This window comes from Delphinus delphis, chromosome 8, assembly GCF_949987515.2.
Source record: "Delphinus delphis chromosome 8, mDelDel1.2, whole genome shotgun sequence".
NCBI classification, from domain to species: Eukaryota; Metazoa; Chordata; class Mammalia; order Artiodactyla; family Delphinidae; genus Delphinus; species Delphinus delphis.
This window is the reverse complement of record NC_082690.1, coordinates 110,160,910-110,171,541: the sequence shown is the minus strand read 5'-3', so window position 1 is coordinate 110,171,541 and position 10,632 is coordinate 110,160,910. Positions and strand designations below refer to the sequence as shown.

Here is a 10,632-nt window from a genome sequence, read left to right as displayed (position 1 = left end):
TCTTAGGCTTCAGGCCCAGCCACTGCTGTCTGAGAACACAGCCTACTGGATACACAAATGAGGAAACACGGCTGTGTCCCAACTTCTGGTTCCATCTTAAACCTCTGGCTTGTTTGCAGGGCAACTCACTTGTTGCATTAGAAAACCAGAACGCCAGGATGGGGTGAGGCCATGGACACTGGGAAAGAGGCCGGTTAGGTGAGACAGAAGACACCTATGAGAGAAAGAACTATATCTAAATGTAAAACTTTCATTCTGCAAAAGACACTGTTACAAGAATGAAAAAGCTACAGAGTGGGAGAAAATATTTGCCAATCATATATCTAATTAAGGACTCAGGCAGAATAAGAACCAAAGTGCTGGTAAGGATGTGAAGGAACAGGAACTCTCATCCAGCACTGGTGGGGATGCAAATGGTGTAGCCACTGTGGGGGACAGTTGGGTGGTTTCTTACAAAACTACACATATTGGGACTTCCCTGGTGGCGCAGTGGTTAAGAATCCACCTGCCAATGCAGGGGACACGGGTTCCATCCCTGGCCCAGGAAGATCCCACATGCCGCGGAGCAACTAAGCCTGTGCACCACAACTACTGATCCTGCACTCTAGAGCCCATGAGCCACAACTACTGAAGCCCGTGTGCTCTAGGGCCCACGTGCTGCAGCAATGAAGACCCAATGCAGTCAAAAAAACCCCACTACATATACTCTCACCATGTGATCAGCAATGATGCTCCTTGGTATTTACCCAAATGAGCTGAAAACTTAAACCCACATAAAACCTGCATGCAATATTCACTGCTCTGTTCGTGATCGTTAAAAACTGGAAGCAACCAAGATCATCTTCATCAAGGGAATGGATAAACTGGGGGATTCCATGAAATGGACTTTAATTCAGGAACACAAAGGAAGAAGCTATTGATTCACTCAACAGCATGGATGAGTCTTAGACATATTTTGCCAAGTGAAGGAATCCAGACCCACACGTGATTCCACTCACAGGGCGTTCTGGAAAAAGCACAGCCCCGGGAGGGGGAGGGTCAGCGGCCGCCAGGGCTAACGGGGTGGGATCTTAGGCCGGAGCACGGATGTGGCGGCCCCGCCCGTGTGTGAAAACCCAAGGGGCTGTACATCCCCGAGACTGAACTGTGATGTGTGCCAACAGAAAAAATAAAGAAAATAAAAACTTGTCAAACTGTACACCTGGGATATTTATATTTCATTGCATGTAGACTTTACCCCTGAAACTCGAGTTTTGATCCTAAAAATGCTGTATTATTAATCAGAAACTTGGCAGGGATGAAGGTTCCCAGTAATCAGAACTCTTGTGGGGCCCCCAGGGAGGCAGCTCTGCTCTACCTGCTCTTTCCAGAACATTCCCTCGAGGAATACCAGCTGAGAGGACCCCACGGGCTGCCCACAGTGGGGTCTTGGGCCAGCCCCCTGGCCTTGTGCTCTCCCAGGTCAGGCCCCCCAAGCCTGACCTCACGGCAGGACCTCCAGACTGTGCCGGGCCCCATCGCCTCCCTCGCCTCGTCTGGGAAAGGGGACCCAGGACGGCGCCCAGAGCCTCCGGCTTGGGGCTGCTGTGGTGCTGGCGCCTAGCTTGCTCAGGGGCTCTCCAGCCCACAGGGCATCTCAGGGGGCCCCTCCAGGGCAGTGTGAGCTCGGCCAGGCAGGAGCCCATCCAGGAGCTGAGGTGGTAGTGTGGAGGGGGCAGAAGAGGCCTCCAGGTGGGTCCTCCATGCACATCTGGCTCTTGCAAGAGGTGGACACTGCCAGGGCATAAGCCAGGTCGTGGCGATCCTGCTGACATTCCTGGGTGAGGAGGACGCCTTCTGGGCGCTGGTCCAGCTGATGACTGACGAGAAACATGCCATGCATGGTAGGTGACCACCGAGGACAGCTGGAGTGCATCAGGGCCAGGGGTCTCCCTGCAGAGCTCCCCCAGCAGTGGGCTGGCGGGGACCTGGGCCCAGTCTATGTCCCCATCAGCGAAGGGCACGGGCTCCCCGTGCTGCCCTCTGGGTCCTAGAGCCACGGCCCTCAATCCCGGCCTCGTCCAGGCAACTCTCCCTTCCCTGCTGGTCCTTCTGCCTCACACCTGCCACCCCCCAGCGCCCTCCGAGCCCACGGCCAGACGAAGCCCTGGCGGCAGCAACACCCCCTCCCGTGCCCCCAGCCTGGCTGCCAAGCCTAGGAGAGGGCCAGGCACACCCCCGTCACCCACCCCGTGGGCTGCACTCCCTGTCCCTCTGTACCGGGTCCCCCACCCCCCGCTGCGGCCAGGGCAAGCGCCAGGGCCGGACGCCTGCCCACCCCTCAGCCCAGGGTGCCAGCCAAGCTGGGCCTCCGGGAGCAGGGCCTCTGCCCCGGCCGCCCCGGCCTCACAGGCTGTCCTGCCTGGGAAGGGCGTGTCCAGCCAGGGCTCAGGAGGGCCCTGCACGCTGGGGTCACCGCCGGGGGCGCCTGCGGTACTCCACCCTCGCTGGACACGGCTCTGATTTGTGGGGGTCCGGGGGCTCCTCGGGCTTCTCCATCCCGGGGTTCCCAAAACTGCTGAGACTCCAGGCCCACGAAGAGCACATTCTAGGCAGAGCCCTCCCCCAGCTGCAAGGACACCTGGTGAGTAGATGCATCGCCCCCGCCCCCGCACAGAGGCGCCGTCCCACAGCCACCGCAGGGGCTTGGCCTCCTGCAGGCTTCATTCTCCTTCTCCCGAGGGGGGGTTGGGGGGGGTGAGCGGCGAGCTCATTTCCAGCCGAGCACGCAGGCCCCGAGCCCGTGCCCTCCATCAGAATGAGGAGCAGACATCCACGGGCATTGACGAGCACGCAGGCCCTGCGCCCGTGCCCTCCATCAGGCTGAGGAGCAGACATCCACGGGCGCTGACACCATCCAGTGGTTCAGGCTTCATTCTCCTTCTCCCGAGGCGGGGGTGGGGGGGGTGAGCGGCGAGCGCGTTTCCAGCCGAGCACGCAGGCCCCGAGCCCGTGCCCTCCATCAGGGTGAGGAGCAGACGTCCACGGGCATTGACGAGCACGCAGGTCCTGCGCCCGTGCCCTCCATCAGGCTGAGGAGCAGACGTCCACGGGCATTGACGAGCACGCAGGCCCCGAGCCCGTGCCCTCCATCAGGGTGAGGAGCAGACGTCCACGGGCACTGACACCATCCGGTGGTTCTTGCGGTGCTCCGTCGACCGGGCAAGGCTGCCCAGGAGGCTGAGTCCCAGAGGTGCTCCCTGACCCCTCCTGATGCCTGGGGAGGACCCAGCCCCACACCCCAGACATGCCATGCCCCTCCCGCAGGGCGTCCAGGAGCAGCCCAGAGCCCTCCTGGTGGGCGCAGGGCATCTCGAAGTCCCAGCCGTTTCTGCTTTGGCTGCCATCAGAAGACTGGGTCAGCCCGGGGGTGGGCAAGCCAGCGTTCTGCTCCACTGCGGTGTTCCCACCGAGCGTGCACAGGCTCTGTTGCCCCCAGACTAGGGGTCGTGCTGGCCAGATCCTCAGGACCTTGAGTCCAGGAGCCACGGCCCCACCGGGACGAGCCCCACCAGATGAGGAGCTGCAGGAGCTTGTCTGATGCAGCCCGGGCGACTGCAGGGGCCGGAGGCCGGTGGCGGGTTCTTACCCTGTGCTGGGACCACCACCGTGCCCTGCTCAAGCTGCCCCTCCTGGGCCTGCTGTCCTCACAGACCCCCTTTGCGCTGACCCTGAAGCTCTGGGATGCCTACATCCTGGAGAGCAAGCACATGCCGACGGCCATGGTGTACACAGTCCTTAAGGTCCCAGAGCGTGGTGTGCAGGCCGCAGAGGAGGCAGGCTGGCCAGCACAGGAGCCCAGAGGCCGCCCTCCGGAGCACGCCCTTGGCAGTGGCCCTGCCCATGGCTCTCCCGGGCACAGCAGACCTACAGGTGTGGTGCCCAGCGGAACACAGCCGCCGCCCACGGGAGGTGCCCCAGGGTGGGGAGCTGAGTCTTCCCGGTGGGGCCCCCGCTGGCCTGATGGCATCCGCACCCCCAGAACGCCTCCTGAAGCTGCCCCTGGAAGGCCTGCAGGAGTTCCTGCAGGACACGCTGTCCCGGGCCTGGGCCCTGGAGGACGACGTGGTGCTCAGGCAGCTGCAGGCCTCGATGGCCAAGCTACGCAGGACGAAGTGGGACCTGCTTCCCTCAGGGGCACTGAGCAGCAGTCTCCTCCGGAGTCACCCTCTGGGGCAGTGAGCGGTGGGGCGAGCCCCAGGCCTTCCTCCTCACCCCCATCCATCTGCTCTTCTGCTCTAAGACTCGGCCGACCAGGCCAGGGCTGGGCATCAGGACAGCCAGGGGTCAGCAGCCTGGAGAGCTGTTTTCAGTGTTGGGCTGGGGCCGCCATGCAGGGTCCCACCGGCCCATCCTGCGCAGGCCGAACGGCCTGGTCGAGAAGCTGACCTGGTCTGTACATTTCCAGCAAAACCTGAAGAGTTCCCCACGAGGCCCCTGGGCCTGGAGCGACCTGCCCCAGCCCCCAGGCCTCTCCTTACCCCTCCCAGCATCAAGACGCTCCCCGGAGAAGATGGGCTGGCTCTCCCTGGCCCACCTGCCCAGCACGAGCAGCCCAGCCCCTCGCCCGGCCCGGCCATCCTGAAAGCCAAGGAGCAGTGGCACGAGGGGGCCACGGCCTCAGGCCTCCCGCTGGGGGCCCCGGAGGCTCCGAGTCTGGCCTGCCTGTCCCCAGCCCAGGACAGTCCTCAGGATCGGCTGCAGCCACAGTGATGGAATTCCCTCCCGAGCCTCTCAGTGAACCACGAGGCCACAGGCAAGTGGCCCCCAGACATCGGCTCTGAGCCGGAATGCTGGGTCCTCTCTGCTTCAACACCTGCCTGGGCCACCCGCAGGGCCACACGACAGGCACGGCCCTGCAAACCCACTGAGGTCCCAGCCACTGGCTCTGCCCAGCCCACTGAAGAGAGCACTTCCAGGCCCACGACACCCCTCCTGCCCTGTAACGACTGCAGCCAGCACCCCTCCTGGGGCAGTGACCAGCACGGCCGCGATGGGGCCGGGGCAGTGCCCCAAGAGCAAGCCCCGCACGTGCCCACAACCCCCAACCTCTGCGTCCACGAGGAAGCTGGACATTCAGGGGCCTCCAGAGAACAAGGTGACTGTGAGCACAGTGACACGCCCTACTTCTTCACGCTGGCCTTCCTTGAGGACAGGACCCCCTCACACAGCACAAGGCCCTGACCCAGAAGCGCCTGGCCTGGCCTGACTTGGGCCCCGGGAAGGCAGGGGCGCTGTGAGCACCCCGACAGTTGCAATGATGACTAAAGGGGCCGCCCTGGCCAGTCCAGAGCTCTGCCCAAGGCAAGGTGAGCCCTCTCGGAGCTGGATGTGGCCACCTGGGGCCTGGATGGGCACCACAGGCCGCTTTGGTGACCTGAGGTGGCCCTGGGAGCAACAGGCCACCTCCAACGAGGGGACGGCAGGGGCCAGCGGGCCACCCTCACACACATAAGGAGGCAGGGCCAGCGAAACGCTGGACCCCACGCAGCCACCTGGTCCCCACGGGGCAGAGCAGAGGGTGCCACTGGACCCGACGGGCTGTGTTCCTCCCTCTGCCAAAGTCAGTTACTGCCTTCCAGGGTCCCCAAAACTCAGGAGAATCGACCCCACCGGGAGTCCGAAGAAGTTCCCCGCCCCCCAGCCATTCCCTGTGAAGGCCTCCCTCCCAGGGAAGGGACAGTCTTTGGTCTCAGTTTCCCCTCTTGCCGGTTAAAGGTGAATAAATTTTCGTGTGCTAAGTGGTAGACGGGCTGGTTCTCACAGCACCCAGAGGTCTCCAGAGGACGCACCTGGGGCCCCCAGAGGCAGAGAAGCTGCCGGCTGCACGAAGCTGAGGTTCCCGCATGCCTCCTGGGGCGTCACTCGCACCGCAGCCTCCCGACCTCAGCCAAATGCCAGGGTCAAGACATGAAATAATTTACTGCGACTCAGCCTGTGCCCAGTGGGCCAGGACGGGGCTGGAGGAGAGTGACAACTGGGGGCCGCCGGCGTCAGTTCACGACAGTCTGTGCAAAGCGTCCCGGGAGGCCCGCGGTCACTCTGTCCACCGACCTGGGCTGGCCAGGCTCTGGCAGCACTTCCTTCCTTCCCTGCATCCTCAGCCCGCGTCTCATCCGGCACCTCCACAGCCCGCGCCCATGCCGCTGTCAGGAGAGCAGGCACCTGCAGCTCAGGCAGCCCGGGCCACCCTCGTCAGGCGGGCTCAGCTTGCGCACCTTGTGCTGCCGGATCTCGCGCACCAGCGTGTAGAAGGCATCCTCCACGCCCTGGGAAGAGGAGGCCAGCTCAGGGGGGGACCACTGCCTCGGCCTCGAGCAGAACCCCAGCCCCTTCACCCCACCCCGCACACGGGGAGCTGGACCCTGCTCCTCTCCGGCCCCAGGGGCCACCCCGTGGAGGCCTGTCCTCAGCAGCTCCCCCACGGCCCACTGAGGGGCTGGGGCTGACCAGGACCCGTGGGGCAATCTGGGGGCACAGGGGTGGGGGCCCCAGGGTCACCGCTCCGGTCTGGCTCAGGGCAGCTCTCTCCGGGGACCTCCACCTCCCCCGGGAGCTGTGTCGGCCCAGACCTGGGCCCTGGCCTCCCTCGCTGCCCTGCCATCCGGGGAGACTTACAGCGAGAGGGGCTGCTGGGTCACGGGGGTCCCGGAGGGTCCCAGAGGGTCCCGGAGCTGGAGCCAGAGCCAGAGCGGCTGCCCTGCGTCAAGGGAGAGGGGGCAGTGAGTGCGGCTCCCGGGCGGGGTGGGGCGGGGCCCTGGCTGGCTGCGGGGGCAGGGGGCCTGCTCACCTGGCGCGTCTTGGCCGACGTCTCGATGTAGGGGATGCCGTAGCTGCGGGCGAGGTCCTGGGCCTGCCGAGACTCCACGGTGCGCGCGGCCAGGTCACACTTGTTCCCCACCAGCACCATGGGCACGTCATCCGAGTCCTTCACCCGTTTGATCTGCTCCCTGCAAAGGGGAAGGCGTGAGCTGGCGGGCAGGCTGCCCGCGGCCCCTGAGGGAGGACAGGAGGCCCCTGAGGGCTCGCGGGCAGCTCACCTGTACTGGTGGATGTCCTCGAAGGACTTGGCGTTGTTGATGGCAAACACACAAAGGAAGCCCTCCCCGGTGCGCATGTACTGGTCCCGCATGGCGCTGTACTCCTCCTGGCCCGCCGTGTCCAGGATGTCCAACAGGCACGTCTCCCCATCGATGACCACTTGCTTCCGGTAGGAGTCCTGGGGAGGACACTGCTTAGAGACAGCAGGCCCTCCGGGGACGGGACCCTCCCTCGCTCCTCTCGTGCCCCCCAGGACCTACGACGAAGAGACCCCTTCCTGCAGAGCGGGTAGAAGACGAGCCCGCGCCAGGAGCCAGGCTGTGGACAGGGGCCGGGCCAGCTCACCTCTATGGTGGGGTCGTACTCATCCACAAAGTGGTTCTGAATGAGCTGGATGGTCAGGGCGCTCTTCCCCACGCCTCCAGCGCCCACCACCACGAGCTTATACTCCGTCATTGCTCCTCAAAGGACCACAGCACAAGGCACTGCAGTGGTCGCCTGTCCCACCTGCCGAGGAAGCGGCACTCAGCACGGCCAGACCACGCAGGGCAGGCCCGCTGAGCTACCTGGCCCAGCCTGCCCAGGCCCAGCCTGCCCTCTGGGCCTGGACATCCAGGTAACAGGGGTGGCAGCCAGAATGGTGGCCCAGCCGCTCACCTGTGGCACCTCCAGCCCAGAGGTGGGAGGGGGGTCCTGCCTCCAGCTGCATTTAATGACTGTGTGAGAGAAGCAGGGAGCCGGTCCCCCAGAGGCAGGGCTGACAACTGAGAGCGTCTCCCAAGCATGCACCCGAATTAGAAGCTGCTGGGTAGGCAAGAAGCCTGAACTGGAAGCGCCGTGGGCTGACGTTACCAGCGCCCCCATGAGAACAGGCCTTGCCACGGTGGCGGGCACAGCAGCGTGCCCGGACAGGCTGGTGGCAGCTGACAACCAGCTCCAGGCCACCCCACCCCCGGGCATGCTGGTGCATTTGACAAGTATTCACTGAGCACCTACTGCATGCCAGGTACTGCTCCAGGCACACGATAACGAGCAGACAGAAAGTACCCCTGCCTTGGCAGGTTCGGGCTACGCTCCAAAGAAAAAATCCACATAAAGGAAAAATAAAGGGAAACCCACGGGGCCCCACTGCCAGAAGAACTTTGGAGAGCATAAGGAAGGTGAGGAGGTGAGCAGGGGACCAGGGCTCCAGGAAGCAGAAGCCGATCACAGGAAAAGACCCAAAGGAGGTGTGGAAATGAAGAGACAGGTGAGAAAGGAAAAAGGCTTGGGGCCAAGGCCCCTAGCTGGGGTGCCCCCAATTTGTGACGTTTAAAGAAGGGATGCCCTTGTGGGGACAGTGGGCAGTGACTTCCTAAACCTCAGATTCGTCTGGTGTATGTGATGGCCGCCCGGTGCCCGAGCTCTTCGCAGGGGTCCTTGGGTCTCTGGCGGGTGGGAGACCCCGCCTAGCGCCATGGTCACGGGCGGGCCTCCGCTCGGGGACACCCAGTGCACTTGTGGGGCCCCGGAAGACAGGGCCCGGGACACGGAGCCGAAGGGGTTGGCCTGGGTGAGGCAGAGCGGACCAGCCGCCGCCCGCAACTCCCGCCGCAGCGCCCCGCCCGCCGCCGCCCGCGGCTCACCTGCGCCCCCGCGCGCCCTGCGAGGACAGCAGGCCCCCCGCCCGGCCCGGCCCTCGCCGCCCCCGCCGCACTCACCGCTCACTGGCACGACTGCCCCCGGGGCCGGAGCCGGGGCGGGGGCGGCGGCGGGGGCTGGGGTCGGGGCACTTGGCTCGCCCGGCGCATGGGCTCCGTCCGCGGCGGGTGCGGCTCGCGCTGCGGGCGGCGGACACCCGACCGGGCCGCGCACGCCCCGCCCCGCGCCCGTCCGTCAGCCCGGCACAGCCTGCCATTGGCCGCGCGCGCCGGGCCCCGCTCTGCCCCACCCCGGTTGGCCGAGAGGCCCGCCCGTCAGAGGCCTCGGCCGGGCGGGGCTTCCGGGAGCTGCGCGGAGGGCGGTTCCCGCCCGGCTGGGCCTCGTGGGCCGCGGCCTGAGGGGTTGGCTCCGCTAGGGACGGGGTCCGGGGGAGACAACTTCTCCGGAAACTGCCAGAACTCTCCCGGGAACAGGCGGGACTCGCGAGATGATAGAGACCCCGCGGCGAAGCGGGTCCGCGGCCGGGTGTGGACTGGGGCGGGGTCGCCGATGTCCGACTCGAGCCCCTGCGCCACTCCTAGAGCCCAGCGCCGGGCCCCTGGGCACCTTCACGGCGCGCACAGCTGCGCCCACGCCCCCCTAGGCCGTCCCTGCGCCGTGCCGCGCAGCACACCGTAGGGGTTCCGGAGCGGAGGGGACAGCCCGAGGGCTGAGCCTCAGGGAGGGTGGAGCCCGCGGGGTCAGCACCGCAGACTCCCCCGGACCCGAGGCCGGGGAAAAGCGGAGGGGCTGCCGGGACGCGGGTCAGGTGCAGGTGGCTTCGGAAGGGGCTCCTCCCGGCTCCCAGGACGCCTGGCGGTTCGGCGGGGTCCTTGGGCGCGGCTCAGCCATGCGCCCAGGGCCAGGCGGCGCAGGGCGCCTCGGCTGGGCGGGTACGTCTGAGCCCGCAGAGCAGCGAGTCCGGCTCAATCTTTTTACCCAGTGCGGGGGGTCTTGTTTTTCACTTACGTAGTGCGCAGCCCCGCCCCGAGCTCCGCAGAGGGCCCTTGTCCCGCGCTCCCTGATCTCCAGCTTCCCCCAACTTCGGCAGGCCCTGCAGACTACCCGTCCACCCAGCTTCCCCAAAGCCCGGAGCCCAGCCCTGCAGGAGCTCACCCTGAGGCCCAAACGGTACCCAGGAAATCCAACCCAAAAGCTGCCATAGGGGGTTGAAGACTCCCCCACCCCAAGCATAAATATGCACATTGTATCTCCTTTAGAGATTCTCAGAAGTACATGATTTAACATTTAAAAAAATTTCAAAGTAACGCATAAACACATTCTCCTTGTTTATAAGAAAGAATGGTGCATTACACGTAAGGCCAAACCTCCCCCTCTGCTCAGCCGGCACCCCCTTCCATTCCTACCCCTTCCGCGCCGTTCGGCCCCCTCCCGTGCCGGCTCCGTGCTATTCCCCAGGAGCTCACCCCACTGCAAGCCTTGACCTCGGCGGGCCCCTGGGGGGGGGGCCGCCCCCGCCCCAGGCACGGCGCCGACCCCACGTGCCGTGGCTGTGTCCGGTTGGCCATCCCGCGCACTGCGCCGCGGCCACGACGAAGCCCGGCTCGCGCCTGACGCGCGTAGACGCGAAGTAAAGGCGGATAAGTGAAAACGGGTGACGGCGCCTCTCGCCGGCGCGGACACTCTGGACTCCCCTCCAGGAGTCCAGGTCTGCATTTCCCTCGTCTTCTGAGGGTCCTTTCCCAAAGCGCTTCCTTTAAATCCCGCAGGGCCTTGGCCTCAGGGACGACCCGACACGGGCGCCTACCACCTGAGAAAGGTGGGCGCGAGTCTCCACCCCAGACCACCTTTGCGGAAGCCGACACCTGGCCTGCCTGCGCCCCGCCGTCTCGACCGCGCCTCACCTCCCCA

The 10,632-nt window shown here is 65.2% G+C and overlaps 1 protein-coding gene across 7 annotated transcripts; it reads right to left on the bottom strand.

The window, feature by feature from the left end:
• Positions 1 to 5,942: 5,942 nt before the first annotated feature.
• On the bottom strand, positions 5,943 to 10,621 carry HRAS (HRas proto-oncogene, GTPase). 7 transcript variants are annotated; one of them, XM_060019604.2, is made up of 6 exons: positions 8,781 to 8,952; positions 7,426 to 7,587; positions 7,080 to 7,258; positions 6,830 to 6,989; positions 6,658 to 6,739; positions 5,943 to 6,308 (listed from the first exon to the last, which is right to left on the bottom strand). In XM_060019604.2, exons 2-5 carry the CDS (start codon positions 7,534 to 7,536, stop codon positions 6,677 to 6,679), a joined length of 513 nt encoding a protein of 170 aa, XP_059875587.1. In that variant the 5' UTR covers positions 7,537 to 7,587; positions 8,781 to 8,952; the 3' UTR covers positions 5,943 to 6,308; positions 6,658 to 6,676. The 7 variants fall into 7 exon arrangements, with proteins under 7 accessions (XP_059875587.1, XP_059875584.1, XP_059875583.1 ...); XM_060019601.1 differs by lacking the exons at positions 6,658 to 6,739; positions 8,781 to 8,952 and adding an exon at positions 10,569 to 10,621; XM_060019600.1 differs by lacking the exons at positions 6,658 to 6,739; positions 8,781 to 8,952 and adding an exon at positions 10,188 to 10,525.
• Between the last annotated feature and the right edge of the window lie 11 nt (positions 10,622 to 10,632).

Bases quoted from the DNA above. Each gene is read 5' to 3' on its own strand.
- HRAS (XM_060019601.1), bottom strand. From the start codon at position 7,536: ATGACGGAGTATAAGCTCGTGGTGGTGGGCGCTGGAGGCGTGGGGAAG. The intron at 7,259-7,425 runs GTGAGCTGGCCC...TGTCCTCCCCAG, and splicing joins AGTACGACCCCACCATAGAG to GACTCCTACCGGAAGCAAGT. The intron at 6,990-7,079 runs GTGAGCTGCCCG...TCCCCTTTGCAG, and splicing joins GAGGACATCCACCAGTACAG to GGAGCAGATCAAACGGGTGA.